The sequence below is a fragment of the Nicrophorus vespilloides genome, unplaced genomic scaffold (genome assembly GCF_001412225.1).
Source record: "Nicrophorus vespilloides isolate i.1.1-1 unplaced genomic scaffold, Nicve_v1.0, whole genome shotgun sequence".
In the NCBI taxonomy this organism is placed as follows: Eukaryota; Metazoa; Arthropoda; class Insecta; order Coleoptera; family Silphidae; genus Nicrophorus; species Nicrophorus vespilloides.
The window spans coordinates 93,700-109,702 of record NW_017096600.1 but is presented as its reverse complement, the minus strand read 5'-3'; the positions used below and the strand labels follow the sequence as shown (position 1 = coordinate 109,702).

The following is a 16,003-nucleotide window of genomic DNA, read 5'->3' as shown; positions in this document are numbered from 1 at the left end:
AATAATAAGTATTTACAAAATGTTTCTTTTTATCCTCATATAATTCACTATATATATATAAACAATGTATTTTAAAAACAGTTTTTTTTTTGTTTGTTTCCAATAAGTTTTAAAACATTTTTTTCTATCCTTCTTTCCGAAATTACAGTATAAACTCAATGCAAATTCAATTTTTATATCTGTAAATATATATATAATATAATTAAATAAACAATACAAAAAAAAAACAACAAAATTAAGTACAGTAGTTTCAAAACAAAACATAAATATGTATATTATCAAAGATTGTGTTGTGAATGTGTTCGTGTATAAATGCTTTCGTTATTTTTTTAAGTTTTCAAATCAAGCTGCCGAAAGAAAAAATAAACACTATAAAGTTTCCATCTTCTTTCTTCATCTTCACGATAGGCACTAACGGCTCGAAACACGAAACTGAACGGTTCTTTCGAATCGACAATAAAAAAATAAACAGAGAAAGAGAGTAAAAAAGACTACCTACAAATAGAGTGTTCGATGGAAGAGAGATTTGGAGAAGAGAATCAAACAGAATTATTGTATTATTGCTCAGCTTGTACTCACAGAAATGATTTGTTCGCGCGAAAATGAATATATATATAATTATGTATTTGTATGCATATATATATATACATATATAAATTACTTATGATAGAGAGAGAAAAACCTTTAAAAAAAGATTTACAGGCCCCTGAGTGAGAGATTTCTTTATTTTGTTTTTGCCGCTGTTACCGATTGTTCGATGTTATTTTAATTTTTTGTTTTTTTTATCTCGTTTGTGTGTTTTATATGACTGTGTGCTTTTTGTGTGTGTGTTTTTTTTTTCTTAATCATCTTTTATCAATTTAATTGAAAGAATGAAAACAAATAATAATACAAAATAATAATGGATTTGCGCTATGCTTCCACCAATTCTACCTAAATATATAAATTAATTTAAAAGATCATGTAGTAATCCCGTTCGAGAAAGTAAAAAGAGAGTTTAAAAAGAGAACTAAAACGAAAATAACAACAACATAATATTAATAGTTTTTTTCTTCTTCTTCATCTTTCTTCCTTATTTCTTTCCTTCTTTCTTCTGGAACTCATCATTCGATCTTCCTGCCGTTGCGGTGCTTTACCTCTTGACTGACGAAGCCGTTGTTCACGCCGTTGGAATAGCACGGTTGATAGGCTTTGGAGAATTCTGTCTGCACGTAGGAGCTGCTCAAGGAGCCGTTGCGCGCGTGCTTGCCGTTCTTCGACTGCTTCTCGTCGTCCAGCACCGGCTGTGAATGGACGGTTATTTAATAATCAGTTCAAATGATACGAGTTTAACTTAATTGGCGATGGGAAGCGCTCACTCACCATGCATGCGCCGGAATTCTTGTCGGGCTTCTCCTTCCTGTACTTGACCTTGTAGAAGTCGGAGAAGAGGAAGAGGAACATCACGCCGTGAAGCGCGATCCATACCATGATGATCTTCGGGTAATTGCACTCGGTGAAGAGCAATTGGAATTGATGCGTGAAGATTGCAACGAATTGAACCTGAGCATTGCAAATTCAAATATAAAGATTATCCAATAACATTGTATGATTGGAGATTACCATTTGGAAGGTGGTCAGGTACCTCTTCCACCAGATGAACTTCTGGTACTTCGGACCCATCGCGGCTATCATATAGTAGAAGTACATGACGATGTGCACAAAGGTGTTGAGCAATGCGAAGAACGTGCTGTGACCACCTGAGAAACAAGATTCCTTGTAAGTACCGAACAAAATAGAAAATGAAATAAACGTTACCTGGTGCGAACTTCATTCCCATCCAGACGGAGAACGGCATGCAGCCGTGATGGATGACGTGCAGAGTGGACACGTGGCTGGTCTTCTTCCGCAGGATGAAGAAGAGCGTGTCGAAGAACTCGGTGAATTTGGAGAAGTAGTACCACCAGCACGTATTCGCCATCTGAAAGTGGTATAAGAAAATATGTGAATTTCGTAACATATCTTCGTGCTGCAGAAACGCACCCTCATGGCCATATCACTTGTTGAGTAATCCACAGGTTGGCATCTGAAACTGTAGCTGCCCCACCATCCGCTCATCAAGTACTGAAAATAAGCATAAAATGTTAAAACATATTCAAGCATATAACATTGACTGAAAATAATATATTCGGCATTTCAATGCGTCACGGAGTGTGTTAAATTTCGCGCACCTCCGCCAGACAATTAGAGTCCTCCTTAATGTAAGTATTGTAGCAATATTGTCTCCTCAAATATGAGATCATTTCATATTAAATAAGAGATAGACATTGTTTTTGCGCAAATATCCTAGCTAACAACAAACGTCCATTATGGCAATGGGCAACATCGTTACGTAAGTTGCCCATATCATTGCATATTAAAGAAAAGATAGTCATTGTTTTTCCGAAAACATCCTTGCTAACAGCGAATGTCCATTATGGCCATGGGCAAAGTCGTATCATTTCAAAATAATTAGTAGATAGACATTATTTGCGAAAAAATCCTTGCTAACAACGAATGTCCATTATGGCTATGGGCAACGTCGTTACGTAAGTTACGGATGAAATCGGATAATGTTAATCGCTCGACGGATTTGCGCGCAATTTGCCTGCAGACGGAACGCGTCGCGAATTATGAGCTATGCAAATTAGTCGAGAGTCGCCATATCCTAATTAGACTCTTCGCATGATGATATATACCTCGTAGAATATCCAAGCGCTGAATATGGTCTGGACGCAGTTGTAGACGATCAGGACGTTCCTCAGGTTGAGCGGTTTCCGATTTTCCATAATCTTTGGTCCCAGCACTTTGGAAAAATAGGCGTAGAACATGCAAATCGCCAACGTCGGGATCGGACTGGACATCATCGGCCAATCGCTCACCCTCGGATCTAAAACAATTCAACTTATAATTACAGGAGAAAACAAACAAACAAAAAATTGAATGCACCACCTTTCACTTTCTCTCAAACGAATCTTTATTTCCAACATAATGTTATAAAAAAACAACAACAACAAGATTGATAAACGTTTTTTTTTTAATCAGCTGCATTTTTGACTACGTAATAATGTTTTCATATTAATCAATACTATCTTCAATCAAAAATGTTATCTAATCATAAATAAATAGTCCAGTATTATTTATAATTCCATACACAATATATTTGGTTAATCAACAAGTAACCATAGATACAAATACAGTTTTCAGTTATCGAGTTACAAGATATAATTCTCTTGATTTATGCAAACAAAATTGAACATTAGATGGATAAAATTTGTCAGTAAATTCAATAAATAAGATAATAATTGCGTGAATACCGTAATTGTGCAGAAACTAGATATGTCATACATAATTTGAAAATTCATAAAATATTGTAAATTTATAAAATTTATTTCGACTGAAGTGTTAATACATATTAATTTGTTTAATTTAAAAGTTAATAAATAAAACCATAATTTTTTTTATGACTTGCTTGTGTACACATTAAGTTTATTTTAACACCTATACTTATTTTTCGACTAAATTATTGCGACAACTCGATAATCAGTTATTTTCGTTACATGATGATATATCTCTTTGAGGTTCCTCGGTGCTGTAGTTTGCTGTGTGCAATCGAATATTTGTCTTTTTATTCGTTTGTTTTTGTACTTCTCTTTTCTTTATTGTTAAGTTGCGAGGAGTCTTCGTGTTTTGCAAACGCACGTGGATGTCGCAACGGTCGACGGGCACGTCGTTTTCTTTCATTTTCCCTGTTTGCGCAACCGGCGAAAAGAAGAAAGTCGAACGTACAAATAAATAGTCTCGGTGTCAAGGATAATTTCTAAATGGGGACGAACAACAACACCGTGAAGCAGACCGAAAACTCACCACTTTTGTTGTCTAGGATGTCATGGTACTTGTCGATGATCTCTGTGACTAGGTGCGCCATCTTTGTATCTGCAACAAAAAAAGAGTAAAATTATAATTGATGCAAAAGATATATAAATTATGGAATATTAGAGTATAAGTGAATGAGTAATTTCAGTTGTTTCATTATTATGCAAGGGAGATAAACGAATTTCTCTGCGGTTATACAATATGAATCACTTTCGAAGGATACTACAGTATTCAGTATCCATGTCAATGGCAATTGGTATCTTTATTGCTCTCAATAAGGCAAGTGCGCTGCGAGAGAAGAGGACGGGTCTGGCAAGGCCAAGAAATAAATTAAGAGGTCGTCCTGCGTCCATCGCCGCATAAAAAATCCCATCTCCTCAATCTAAATGTAATGATGAAAACTAAAAAAAACTAAATAATAGTAATGTTGATCACATAAACACACACGTGTGCACTTTATAGTAAAGTTCACCTTGATCTACATGCTCATTGTTTCTCATGAAAATAAACAATTGAAAAGAAAAATAACGGATTAAAATTTACACGAAAATCGTGGATTTAAATATTTAATAGGCTGAACTTTGTCTTTTTTAACTTAATAGTGAAAGAAAATAAAAACAAGTTTATTTATTAAATTCAGAAATTGTAATTCAAAGAGGAAGTATTGGATTGTGCTGGGTATTAGCATATCTCCGAATATTATTCTAAATTTCATTTCGATGACCCCGATCGGAAACAAAATCCATCATTATCATTGACAATGCGCGTCATAGTCTCACGTACCAGCGGCACTTTCTTGTGACCAACTATTTAAATTAATTTTCCATATACCGAAATTCCACAACATTCCAATTGTATTGACGTAAATCCAGCAAAACCAAAAAAAAACTAAAGGAATTGATCACGTAGTTACAAAAACCAACCATTGTTAATCATAATATAAATGGTTAGTACTTAATTAAATGGAACTGGATCGCCTCCTCCTGGAGATTGGCGGCACTAATTGGGGCTGGAATTAATTTGAACGAATTGCCAACCTTGTTTTATAAATAACCGCTGTGAATATATATTAAATCTAAATAATTACAAACGGTAATCAACTATTAGGTTGTTATTTTATTCTATTCCTTCGCGTAGTTTTCTTATTCAAACGGGAGGGAAAGCAAACGGAGGAAGAGGATAGCGAAGCGTGTTGAATAAAATGTGTAATAATATTTTTAAATGAATTGCACGGATGACCTGGATTCCCGATCCTTCCTCCTTCGCGACTCTTTCTAGTTCATAGTATGGACAATGCGTGCGAACACTTCTTCGATTGGAAAACAAAAACCAAACACTAGTTTTTTATAAACGATTAACGTACGTAACATACAGTACGTTAATCAGATAAATGCTTCACTTATTTTACATTTTTTTTTGTAAATACCTTCACACGAACGTAACGATATTTGTTCTTACGTACACTTATGCTTCATATTCATATTTCAGTCATGATGTTATTTATTATTTCCTAAAACGAGTTTTAGATAAATCAATCCGATATAAACTGAAGTCAACCTGAAGTTTATACAGATATGCTTTCATTAACGTTGTACGTTCATACATATATTTGTATGTTGGTTTGATAAATAATTATATAATTATTATCACGTACGTTAAACGAACGCCGATTGTAAAATTTAAATTATAAAAAAGAAATTTAAAGTAAATATTGAATTGAATAGGATTGACAGAAAATGGATTTATTTTGTTTTACATATCCGATTAATGTTGTACGTTCGAACGGATATCTGTATATTGATAAATGAGGTTTGATAAATAATTATATAAGTATTATCGCGTTCGTTAAGCGAACGCTGACTGTAAAATTGTAAAAAAATAAAATAAAAATATAGTTGCAATTCAATCGAATCGGATTGACAGAAAGTGGGTTTCTTTTGTTTTGCACATGTCGTCACTAACTCGTTGTTATGCAACGGAAATGAAAAAATAAACAAAATAAATATACAGAAACGAAACGTCATTAAACAAACAATGGACAAATGAAAATTAAATAAAAACAAATCAAGTTAATGCAAGAAGCATTATTTTCTGCTGCAAAGTGACGAGCAAGTATGCTAATAGTTTAACTTTATGCAATATTCAACTATTAAATTTATGGAAAATCATCAAATAACATTTATTTCCTGTAGTTTGATAATCCGTCATCATTAAACAATTGCGCGGACAAAACAATTCTTTCGCCAATTATGAAACCATTAGAAAGTGAAGTAAATTCGTCCATTAGACATTATTATTTACACTGCGTCTATTCTATTTTTTTTCTGTCGGTTTGGCGAAAGACTGCAAAATAAAAGAGAGTGAGTCAAAAAAAAAATATGAATTGATGTTGTGAGAAAAGAGAAAATAACTTTTTTCGTAATGAATTTCTTCGCCAGGAAATCCCCGGCCAGGCGTGAACAGTTAGGTCACTCGAGGAAGAATAAGAAGAAGCAGTTAACAGTTGCTGGTGAAATGTGTTTCCCGCCTTCCCGGGTGACTATGGAAACGGAATTGCGTTCACGTGGCGCACATATTTATTACGAGCTAGGAGACTTCCTATGCGTCTTTCGTCCTGGACGCGACTCACATTCCAAATGAAGACAACACGACGCTTTTAATTAATTTATTTTTTTGTATTGACATCGATCGGTGATTATCATAATTACGGAAAAATCTTTTATTTTGCACGCAATTTGATCTATGCGGACGTATGCAGTAACCGGTTAGACTTTAGACCGGAATACCAAAGTGCGATGTGAAGATAATATTGATCTATTTGCATCACATATACACTTTTTAAATTAACAAGACCAATTTGTCAATTGCGTGATAGAAGAAAAACAGGATCGATTCCATACAAAACGCAATGCTGATTAATCAATACGTAATGACTTCTGCAAATGTACAACATTAATTACAATATTAAATATCAATAAATTAATTAAAATTGTATATAAATAAACTTCAAATAGACAATTCTAATAAATAAAACCAATATGTCAAAATAAGTTGTTTTTGTCCATTATTTAAACGTTCCAAGAAAACAAATCAATGACAACGTTTTATTTTAGATTTAACACAATTAAAAGAAAAACAATGTTATTTTTTGTTTCTAATGCGTAGTAAACATCAATAAAACAATCCAAATATTACATATTATCATAGTTGATTGACTTCATGATGACAATCAAAGGTGCATGAAGTGTCAATGATCGGTATTGACAGGTTATTATTGATAATTTGTCGACTTCTCACAAGAACTGAAAACAATAGCACGGAAAAGCCCCCGATTCGATAACGAAAACCCATTATTCTCTATTTGTTGTAAAATGAAAAGCAGGACAAAAGCAAGCATTGTGTTTGGAAAATAATAAATTTCATTTTATACTCGAAACGAAAATTTATTGAATTCACGATTAAATGAAATGAAATCAAGTAGTAGTAATTGACTTGACTTGAAGTAATTAATTAATTTTGGAGACACCTTGAACGTTCTTAACTTTCCTGATTGATTCCCCTGCTATTAACAAAAATATAATGTATACGTTAGAATCTCATTTACATTAATTTTACGAATTCACGTAAACATTAAATAAAATGTAAGAAAAAGTGTCATATTTTGTAAACGACTACATTAAATTTGCAATTTAGCGTTACGTAAACGGATAAACACTTTAATTTAATTATAATAAAAGCGAAATTAACATTCCGCTTAAGGAAAACATTGTGTTACATTTTAAACATGTTTTTTTTTATTAATTTAGTGTAAATGGATAAAACAATGCGGATATTAATAACAATATACAAAAATAGTTATATATCAGTTATTGGCAACGTTGTCGAATCTATTATTAGTCATCGCGGCAAATACACAAATTCCGAGATGATAAGGAATCGGAATTTACGGTGAATTAAGATATCGAGTCAGACCATCCACAAATTACATTACATAAAAAAAATGTACAAAATAAAGCGTGATTCACCAAATATTTTGTTTATCTTATGCCCACTTATTTAGGCTCGTTACAGTCGACACCTTCTGTACACAATTGCTTCAATTGTACGAACATCACATATTAACCCTAAATGATGTTCAAATTGGAATTTATACAGTTTAACGTATAATCAAATAAACTTAAATTAATGAACGAGGTCTATATTAGTTAATCATCGTTAATTATCTAGTAATTAATTACACGGGTAAACGACGAAGTGAATTTGTTATTTCACTTAGTTCTATAATATAGACACAAATTTAAGTTAAATTAAAATATACTTCAAACTATAAATATTTTTTTAATTTTAAACGAAAGATAATTTAGATAAAATTTAGAAAGATAATATGTTATTATACAATAAATTTTGTTTATTATTTAAAAGTGAAACGAGTTTCCTTTTAAAATGCTTTGGAGATGCTCGATTATATAGATCGTAGATGAATCTTCAAAGGGTAGCAAAATCTAGTTCCACAATGGCGGTATTCACACATATGTTTATTTGAGGACATCACAGATAGTTAATAACACAAAAAGAGAAACACAGAATACATATAGTATACTTATAGTATAACGAGTACGAGACACAAGAGCCAATACAGAAGGACAATACACAAGAAACAATGCAGAGAACCTACCGGACAGTTAGACACGATACAAGAGCGACAAAAGAGATTATAGATATGCTACACCTTATATAATAAAATGTTTTTGCTTTTGCCTTATTTAACATAAATTTTAATTATGACAATATTAGTAATGCAAAAGCATTAATCATAAATATATAAATCATGTTTAGTTCTAAATAATTATAGAAACAACTTCAACGTAAATTAAACTACTTGACTATTTGAACGTTAAAACGTAGAAACAAAAACAACTTCAATTTAAATTATGATGTTCTTTTATGAAATGTCAAATTTATTTTGACTTTGATTGATTATTTAAATATTTGTACAATATGAAATTTCTAAACATATTTTGGTTAATTCGATTAAATATCCAAATGTTATTGTACAATATGGAAAGAAATCGAAAACTATTAGAATAAATGACATTGTTTCAAATTGGAACTTGCATTGAACATTATTTTTTTATTAATGCAAGTCATATGTCTAATTCAAATGATTAATTATATATGCATTTCCAACAGGTATTTTTTTGAAGTGTTGTTGATCGAAGCAATTGCATAATAACAACATTGGTGAATTTGTGAATTGAACCGCTGATACTCGACGAACGGTTCACAGACTTCCGTTTCCGGTTTGTATGTGATTAGATGATGATGTACATGTTTTGGTGGCAGGACTTAAAAAAAAAGAAGTATGTACCGATTCATGCGTGTGTATATTTTTGTAGTGAATGAGGTCGCGGATGGCCGAGTCACGAGGGGCGCGCGTTTGTAATGTAATAATCAATAAAGTTCTACTCACCAAAGTTTCTTTGCTGGATTTAACAGACAAAAAGAAGGTCCCACTATACGGGTTTTTTTAAATTTTGTATAGAGGGATAACGGGAAAAGGAGGAAGCGGCAAATGCAGCGTATAGAATTAGAGAGAAAGAAATAGATTGGATTCGCGATCGGACACGGAGACTACTTTAAAATTAGATTCGGAATCTTTATGTGTCTTTGCTCTTTTTTAATGCATTGAAAGAAGGTGAAGGATTGTTAGGATTGGATGGTCTTATTGGACTCGCCCTTCGCGGTTGTTCCTTGGCACTCGCCGATGCAGATGTTTTCGGTTAGTCGGGAGAGCTGGTGCTGACGGTGTATATATATTGTATGCAGGTAGTGGTAGTTCACTTGGTCAATAAGCACAACCGCATGTTTCCTATGTCGATCCTTGGGCCCGGAGTATTCGAGCTGTTGGTTTTCGGTGGCCGCTCGAAAGGCGTGTCTCTCATCCAGCAAAGTATCGAGCCGTCGACTTTTATGCAGCACCACCGTTCGTACTCGGCCACTTCGGAGGACTCTGTTTTAGTATATAGTTTTGGGTTAGGTTGGCTTCGCCTTTCCAGCCGGTTTATATATAGAGTTTCGGGCCGACGGCGGAAGCTCGCGACTCGTACGACCTGCCAATGGATTCGGCGCAGAAGAGGTTCACCGTTTGCTAATCCCATGCACACCTTTTTTTTTTCCTTCCTACCTACCTGTTGTTGAGTTGGTACACTAACTTCTAACGCGACGATGATCTCAGGACTACTACCACTACAGGCCGCCACTTCTTCGCTATTTCCCAACCACATCCATCCTCGCCCCATATCTCTTCAACCCCGAAACTGGGTCACATTTACCTCGGCTCTGCGATCAATGAAAATTAGCCACCTAAAAAAAAGAAAGAAACACACTTAATTACATTATATATACGCTCAATAAAAAAGCAACAAAGAGAAAACAAAAGTGACTTTCGCTAATTTTTAAGCAAATTACAACTAAAATAATAATATTTTAATTAAAACATTTGTATAATTACAAACTTCGGAAAATCATTGCAACTTTGAACTGCAAACTTATTAACCAAACAAACGGAAAGAAAACAGGAATGCAGATTTAATTTTACATAATTAACCAGCACGCTGCATGAATAATTATAAACGACTCATCAATAATTATCATTTTAAAAATATTGTATAAGCTTTTCTGGAGTTTTGGCAAAAGTTTTCATCGCATAAACCAGTGATTCTCAAAGTGGGGGGTCACGAAAAATATTTGGGGGGTCGCAGAAAAATTGACGACAACGGGATATTTTTCTATACATATCCATTCTTCGGGGGTCCTTTAAAATGTGTAAGTGCAAAAGTGGTCCGTGATCCAAAAATTTGAAAAACACTGGCAAAAACACATTGTCTAAAAGTAGCGGATATTCGGAATAGACTTTAAACTATTTTAATTACATTGACGTTTCAACCAAACGCATAGTAATTAGAATAAAAAAGTATCAGAGTAGAGGCTAATTCAACGAAACGAGAAAATTGCCGACAAAACTTGTTTCATTTATTATTAATATGGAAACTTATATAGGAGCGGACCAGTCCTAACGCTGTTTGCAAGACCTCGACTAGTATTGTTTGGGAGCCCTAGACTAAAACAGTTTCGGGACTAGGGCTCTAACCAATTAATACAAGTTTGAAATCACGATCTACTATTAATATTTTAAAATATGACATAAACAAATTTCTTAATAAACGAAAATAAGTCCCTTTATATCAGAAATATCAGTTTTTAAAATTCGTTTGTCGGCTGCCCATACAGGGGCTTTTTGGTGGCTCTCGACACCGTTTCGGGCACTCGATTAACATTATTTGGGGCATTTGTCTAAAAATATTTATCGTATGTTAGTTTATTTTTTTTTAGTTTTTGACCGCGATGCTTTTGATAATTCTGACTAAATATACTTTTCATCCCTAACATTAAAATTTATCTTCATAAGTTTATAACAACTTGATGCTGATACTCTGAAATGTATAACACAGCATTTAGAAAACTTACAAATGGGCCTGAAAAACTATTTTCCTAATTTAAACAAAAATATTGAATAGGTAAGATATGAAGAGCAATTGTTGGAATTTGTTTCAGTAATATCAAACATATTTCAAATGCAACATGTGTATCCTGTTTTAACATAGAAAGTCCTGAAAGATATGTTGCCTTTTACAACTCTATGTGAAGCTGCTTTTTTTTAGCATTTGTCTACAAAAAAAAAGAAACAGGCTTTTGAATGTGGAACCTCATCTCAGATTAAAAGTAACAATTATCTGTCGTCTCGACATAAATAATTTCATCCTTCTCATTGATTATAATAAATGTTATTTATAATAAAACTTTTATTAATTTTATAGTATTTTCTATTTATTATTATTTTATTTATGTACTAAAACAGGGAAAAAAATATATTTTGATTGTTGTTGAAGTATATGTCATTGGGGTACTCAGTCTTACGATAATAATTGAAGGTGTACACAGATGTCAAAAGTTTTAGAAACACTGCTCTAAAGTCTAGAGCCACCCCTAAAAGTTTGATGGTCCAATAAAAAAAAAATACTGTGCTAGGATAGGCCACACATGTAAAAAAAACCGGTTCAATCTCGACAACCGAAATCCTGACTTTATAAAAATTCTATAATAAAATTTTTAAATTGAATAATAATACGAATATTATTATTCAGAAAAGGAAACAAAACAGGAATTTTTATTAACAAAAAAACCCCGCATACAAAGACAAATTCACGCATGGCGTATAGACTAAGAGACTTTATAAAAACATAATTGTTATTGTTAATAGAGAAAATTCTATTAACAATAACAATTATAATAGTAATTAGTGGACACCACAAACTGAGGATTGTCGGGATTTTGATACAGTCGCGACTTTGATATAGTCGGAATTTTAATACATAATTCCGATAGAAAACGCTGATCTAGATACAATTGAAATGCATGTTCATAACGCATATTTTTAGTCGATTAACCTTAACCCTGTATTTTGCAAAACTATGCTACTGTAAAAATTGAATCATTTATGCCGTTTAGAAATATTTTCAATAACAAAGCAATACGCACACGCCGCTAGAAAAATACATTAATTAATGTTTATTAATATAATACAATTGTTTCAACGGAAATCAATTGTCCAAGTACAACTTGTAAAGTGCATATAAATAATTTCATTAATAATTTCAATGTTGCGTGCAATTGTTTTTTATTAGAAAAAAAAACATTTTTTTTTATCGATTAATTTGAGTTACGTAAGAGAAACAACTGAAGCACAACGGCGTTAGATAACGAATAGTGTAACAGAGAGAAAAAAAAACGACAGACTGCAGGGAAGAAATGCAATTGTTTGAGCTCTAATTCTACGTTTGAATCGCATCATCCGGCTTTCACTCTCGAAAGAATCGCGCTCCGATTTTGATTAATTTCGTTGGTCGCTTTCACGTCCAGCCGAACTCCTTGTTTCCCCTCAGGTTTTTTTTTCTTCTTCATATTTTTTCGCTTACGTAAGACACGAAGGTCGTCCTGAGATGTGGAATTCTCAGTGACGTTAAATAACATCTTTGTGTATTTGCTTCTCGATCTTTGGACACTCGAAAATGCGTAAATTCACGTCTAAACAGAAATCATTGACGACACAGCTTAATGAAACCTATTCATTACATCTCTACACACATAGGGCGAATGAGAATAATTAAAATTTTCGATTGGAAAGTTTTTTTTACATTTTTTTTCGAATGCATTCACGTACGCTTACTACGTTTTCAGTTTCGATTAGAAATCGACCGCATGTGCTTTGAAGATGGTGCACGTCCGTAAAAAATCTTCAGTTTTTTTTTAAATGATTTTAGAATTAAATTATGAAAAAACTGTAGATACGTATTTTTTTGAAATATTAAAGAAATAACAAATTACTAACCATTATTTGCAATTAATATTCACATTCGTCATATTTTTTAATTTAAATGCTTCAATTATTAAAATGTTCACATTATAATTTAATTGACTGAGAGAAACTGCGAAAATAATTTATATATCAGCAGTGACAGTTATATCCTTTATACATTTGTTATAAATCATATAATTATGCAAATAACACAGAAGAACAAATATCCGAGATTGATATTATACGAATGATATTGTTAATTGAGCTATAATCAAAGTTTTTATCTGATCCGATCAGTACGCCAAGATCTCATATAACTCCTAGGGTTCAAATTCACGTAAACATATTAAATAAGTTATTTTAACAAACGTTTTTACTGTGCGTACCAACATATTTGTTTATAGTTTACCTACGACCCAATTGTTAAGAGTATTTCATCACTTCTTTGCTTTGACATAACGTGACAGCTGTTATTTTGCGACCTGTTAAAAAAATACGAGACCCAATTTTTGGTCTCCAAATATATAAGGTACGTAAGACAATTCGCATATTTTTTGAATCCTTGAACCATCAATTTACGTATGTGAGAGGACTGGAATGTAAACAAAGCATGACTGCAATTATGCAAAATATGCGCTTAAGTAAAGAAATAATTCAAATATTATGCTGTCTGTTCGGAGACTAAAAACCTCTAAATTTGGGTCTTTATCGAAATCCCGACAATATCAAATTCCCCGAATGTTTTTGTGAAGAAATAATTTCACAAATATTCATTTTTGCAAATGTTCATGAGTCTAATGGTTAATTAACTCGGTTGTTTTAATTTTGCGTAAGTACAAAACACGGTTTCGATAAAACACAGGATTTACTCTGATGAATAGAATATCGATATTCATTTTTTAATCACGTAGTAAATAATAACGCTCATTTGTAAATTAATTTGTTTTATGTCTAAATATGAAAATAAAGTGTCGGGATTTTGATCCGAACCGATAAACAGCCAATTCCGTTTAATTGGGACACCGGTTCATCGGAGCAGCCGCTTATTAGGGACAAATCGTAAAGAACGGAATTAAGCGGAATTGACTGAATTTATAATATTTTGGGTGGATGCACTAGGTATTTTAGTTTAGTTCAATAAAGAAGTTTATACTATATTAAAACCTCCATGTAACTTTGGTTACATTCATTAAAGTACGTTTGATGTAGAGATGGTAGTATACGATATAATGAAATAATGAATCGTGAAAGCTGCATAATTTTAGACCGAAGTTTTCCAGACTTATGAATCCTTCATGAGCCACTGGTTTTGCAGAGGCCTTGGCAAATTCAATTGGTACATCTGTGTTATGTGGCTTTTTAAATGAATTGTTTGACAGTTAGAATCTAGGTTTATTAAAATTTAAAGATAAGTATAATATATTGAAAGCAGTTACTATGAAATCGAAAAATTTGCAACAATGGCACGAAGCCAAAGAAGCTGTCAATGGAATGAAATTTATAAATCAGGATAACGAACTAACTAAACAGCCACCTGTACTACGAAATTTCAGTACTACGTTAAATTTGCATAGTATATTATTAAAAAAAAATACATTATTTTCCATCACAATGTTTTAATCCGGTGGCAATCGCAAGATCGACAACCGAAATCCCGTCTATCGAAATCCCGACGTTCGAAATTTATAGAAAATTTATTAGAATTAATTATTCATAAGTTATTTTGGGAATACATACGTGGCATCAATATTATATTAAAGCATGAAAGAGAGTTTGTTAATGAGGGAGATCTATTGCAACAAAAAATTATATGCACGTAAGCATAAGCCGAAGAAGAATACAAACTTGCACCGCTAAATTTTTCATCAGAAATTTATGCTTAAGTTTTTTTATTAATTCACTATTAATTAATGTTTATTTTTAGGATTGTATGGACTAAATCTAGAATCTTTAGTATTTATTTTAAAATAAAATAAATAGCTCCTATCTGTGAGAGCTTGTCTACGCTAAGCTGCGTCTTGTCGACGCCATACACCAGTCACAGTAGAACATTTTTTTAAGAAAGAGATTTATATCAATTATTATTTCTAGCCCTTTCGTTTTTAGGATCGAAACAACTCGTATTGAATTTTCGTGATACAGGCGACTATTGAACATTATTATTAAAGATAGAATATGTATGGAAAGCGGTGTCAATCAAAATCCCAACAACCATTTTTTTTCTCTATTAACAATAACAATTATAATAATGCTTAGACACAATAAACTCTCATTTTTAAAGAGTTTTGTTTACTTTTTTAATAAACATATTATTTTATTGTCTAGTTATAAAAATGTTCTAGATGGTGACTATGCTCCGGGATAATTTAAACATGTTATTGTTGAAATTTTAATAACAAAAGATAATGTCGGGATTTTGATACAGTCGAGATTTTGATACTGTCGAGATGATGGTTATCGGGATTTTGATACACTCGGGAATTTGATTGACGGGATTTCGAATGAGTATGGAGTTATACAACTAAACATACATCAAAAGAAGTCGAGAATTTTATCAACAGGCTTTATTTGCAGATACAAGTAAAACAAAGTGTTACCTAATAAACATTTATTCAATAAGCATCATATAAACATGCACTTTGTATGATTATTTCTATATGCGTACAAATATTGTAGTAGAATTCAAATGATTAC

General features: G+C 32.4%; 2 protein-coding genes across 2 annotated transcripts in view; one reads left to right on the top strand and one right to left on the bottom strand.

Moving 5' to 3' along the window:
- Positions 1-16,003, top strand: part of LOC108557530 — a 38,693-nt gene that overhangs the window by 2,528 nt on the left and 20,162 nt on the right. The gene's annotated exons all lie outside the window — the stretch shown is intronic.
- On the bottom strand, positions 691-9,961 carry LOC108557522 (elongation of very long chain fatty acids protein AAEL008004-like). Its single transcript, XM_017914056.1, has 8 exons — positions 9,365-9,961; positions 3,886-3,954; positions 2,718-2,908; positions 2,023-2,103; positions 1,798-1,960; positions 1,603-1,739; positions 1,363-1,542; positions 691-1,283 (listed from the first exon to the last, which is right to left on the bottom strand). Exons 2-8 carry the CDS (start codon positions 3,944-3,946, stop codon positions 1,104-1,106), a joined length of 993 nt encoding a protein of 330 aa, XP_017769545.1. The 5' UTR covers positions 3,947-3,954; positions 9,365-9,961; the 3' UTR covers positions 691-1,103.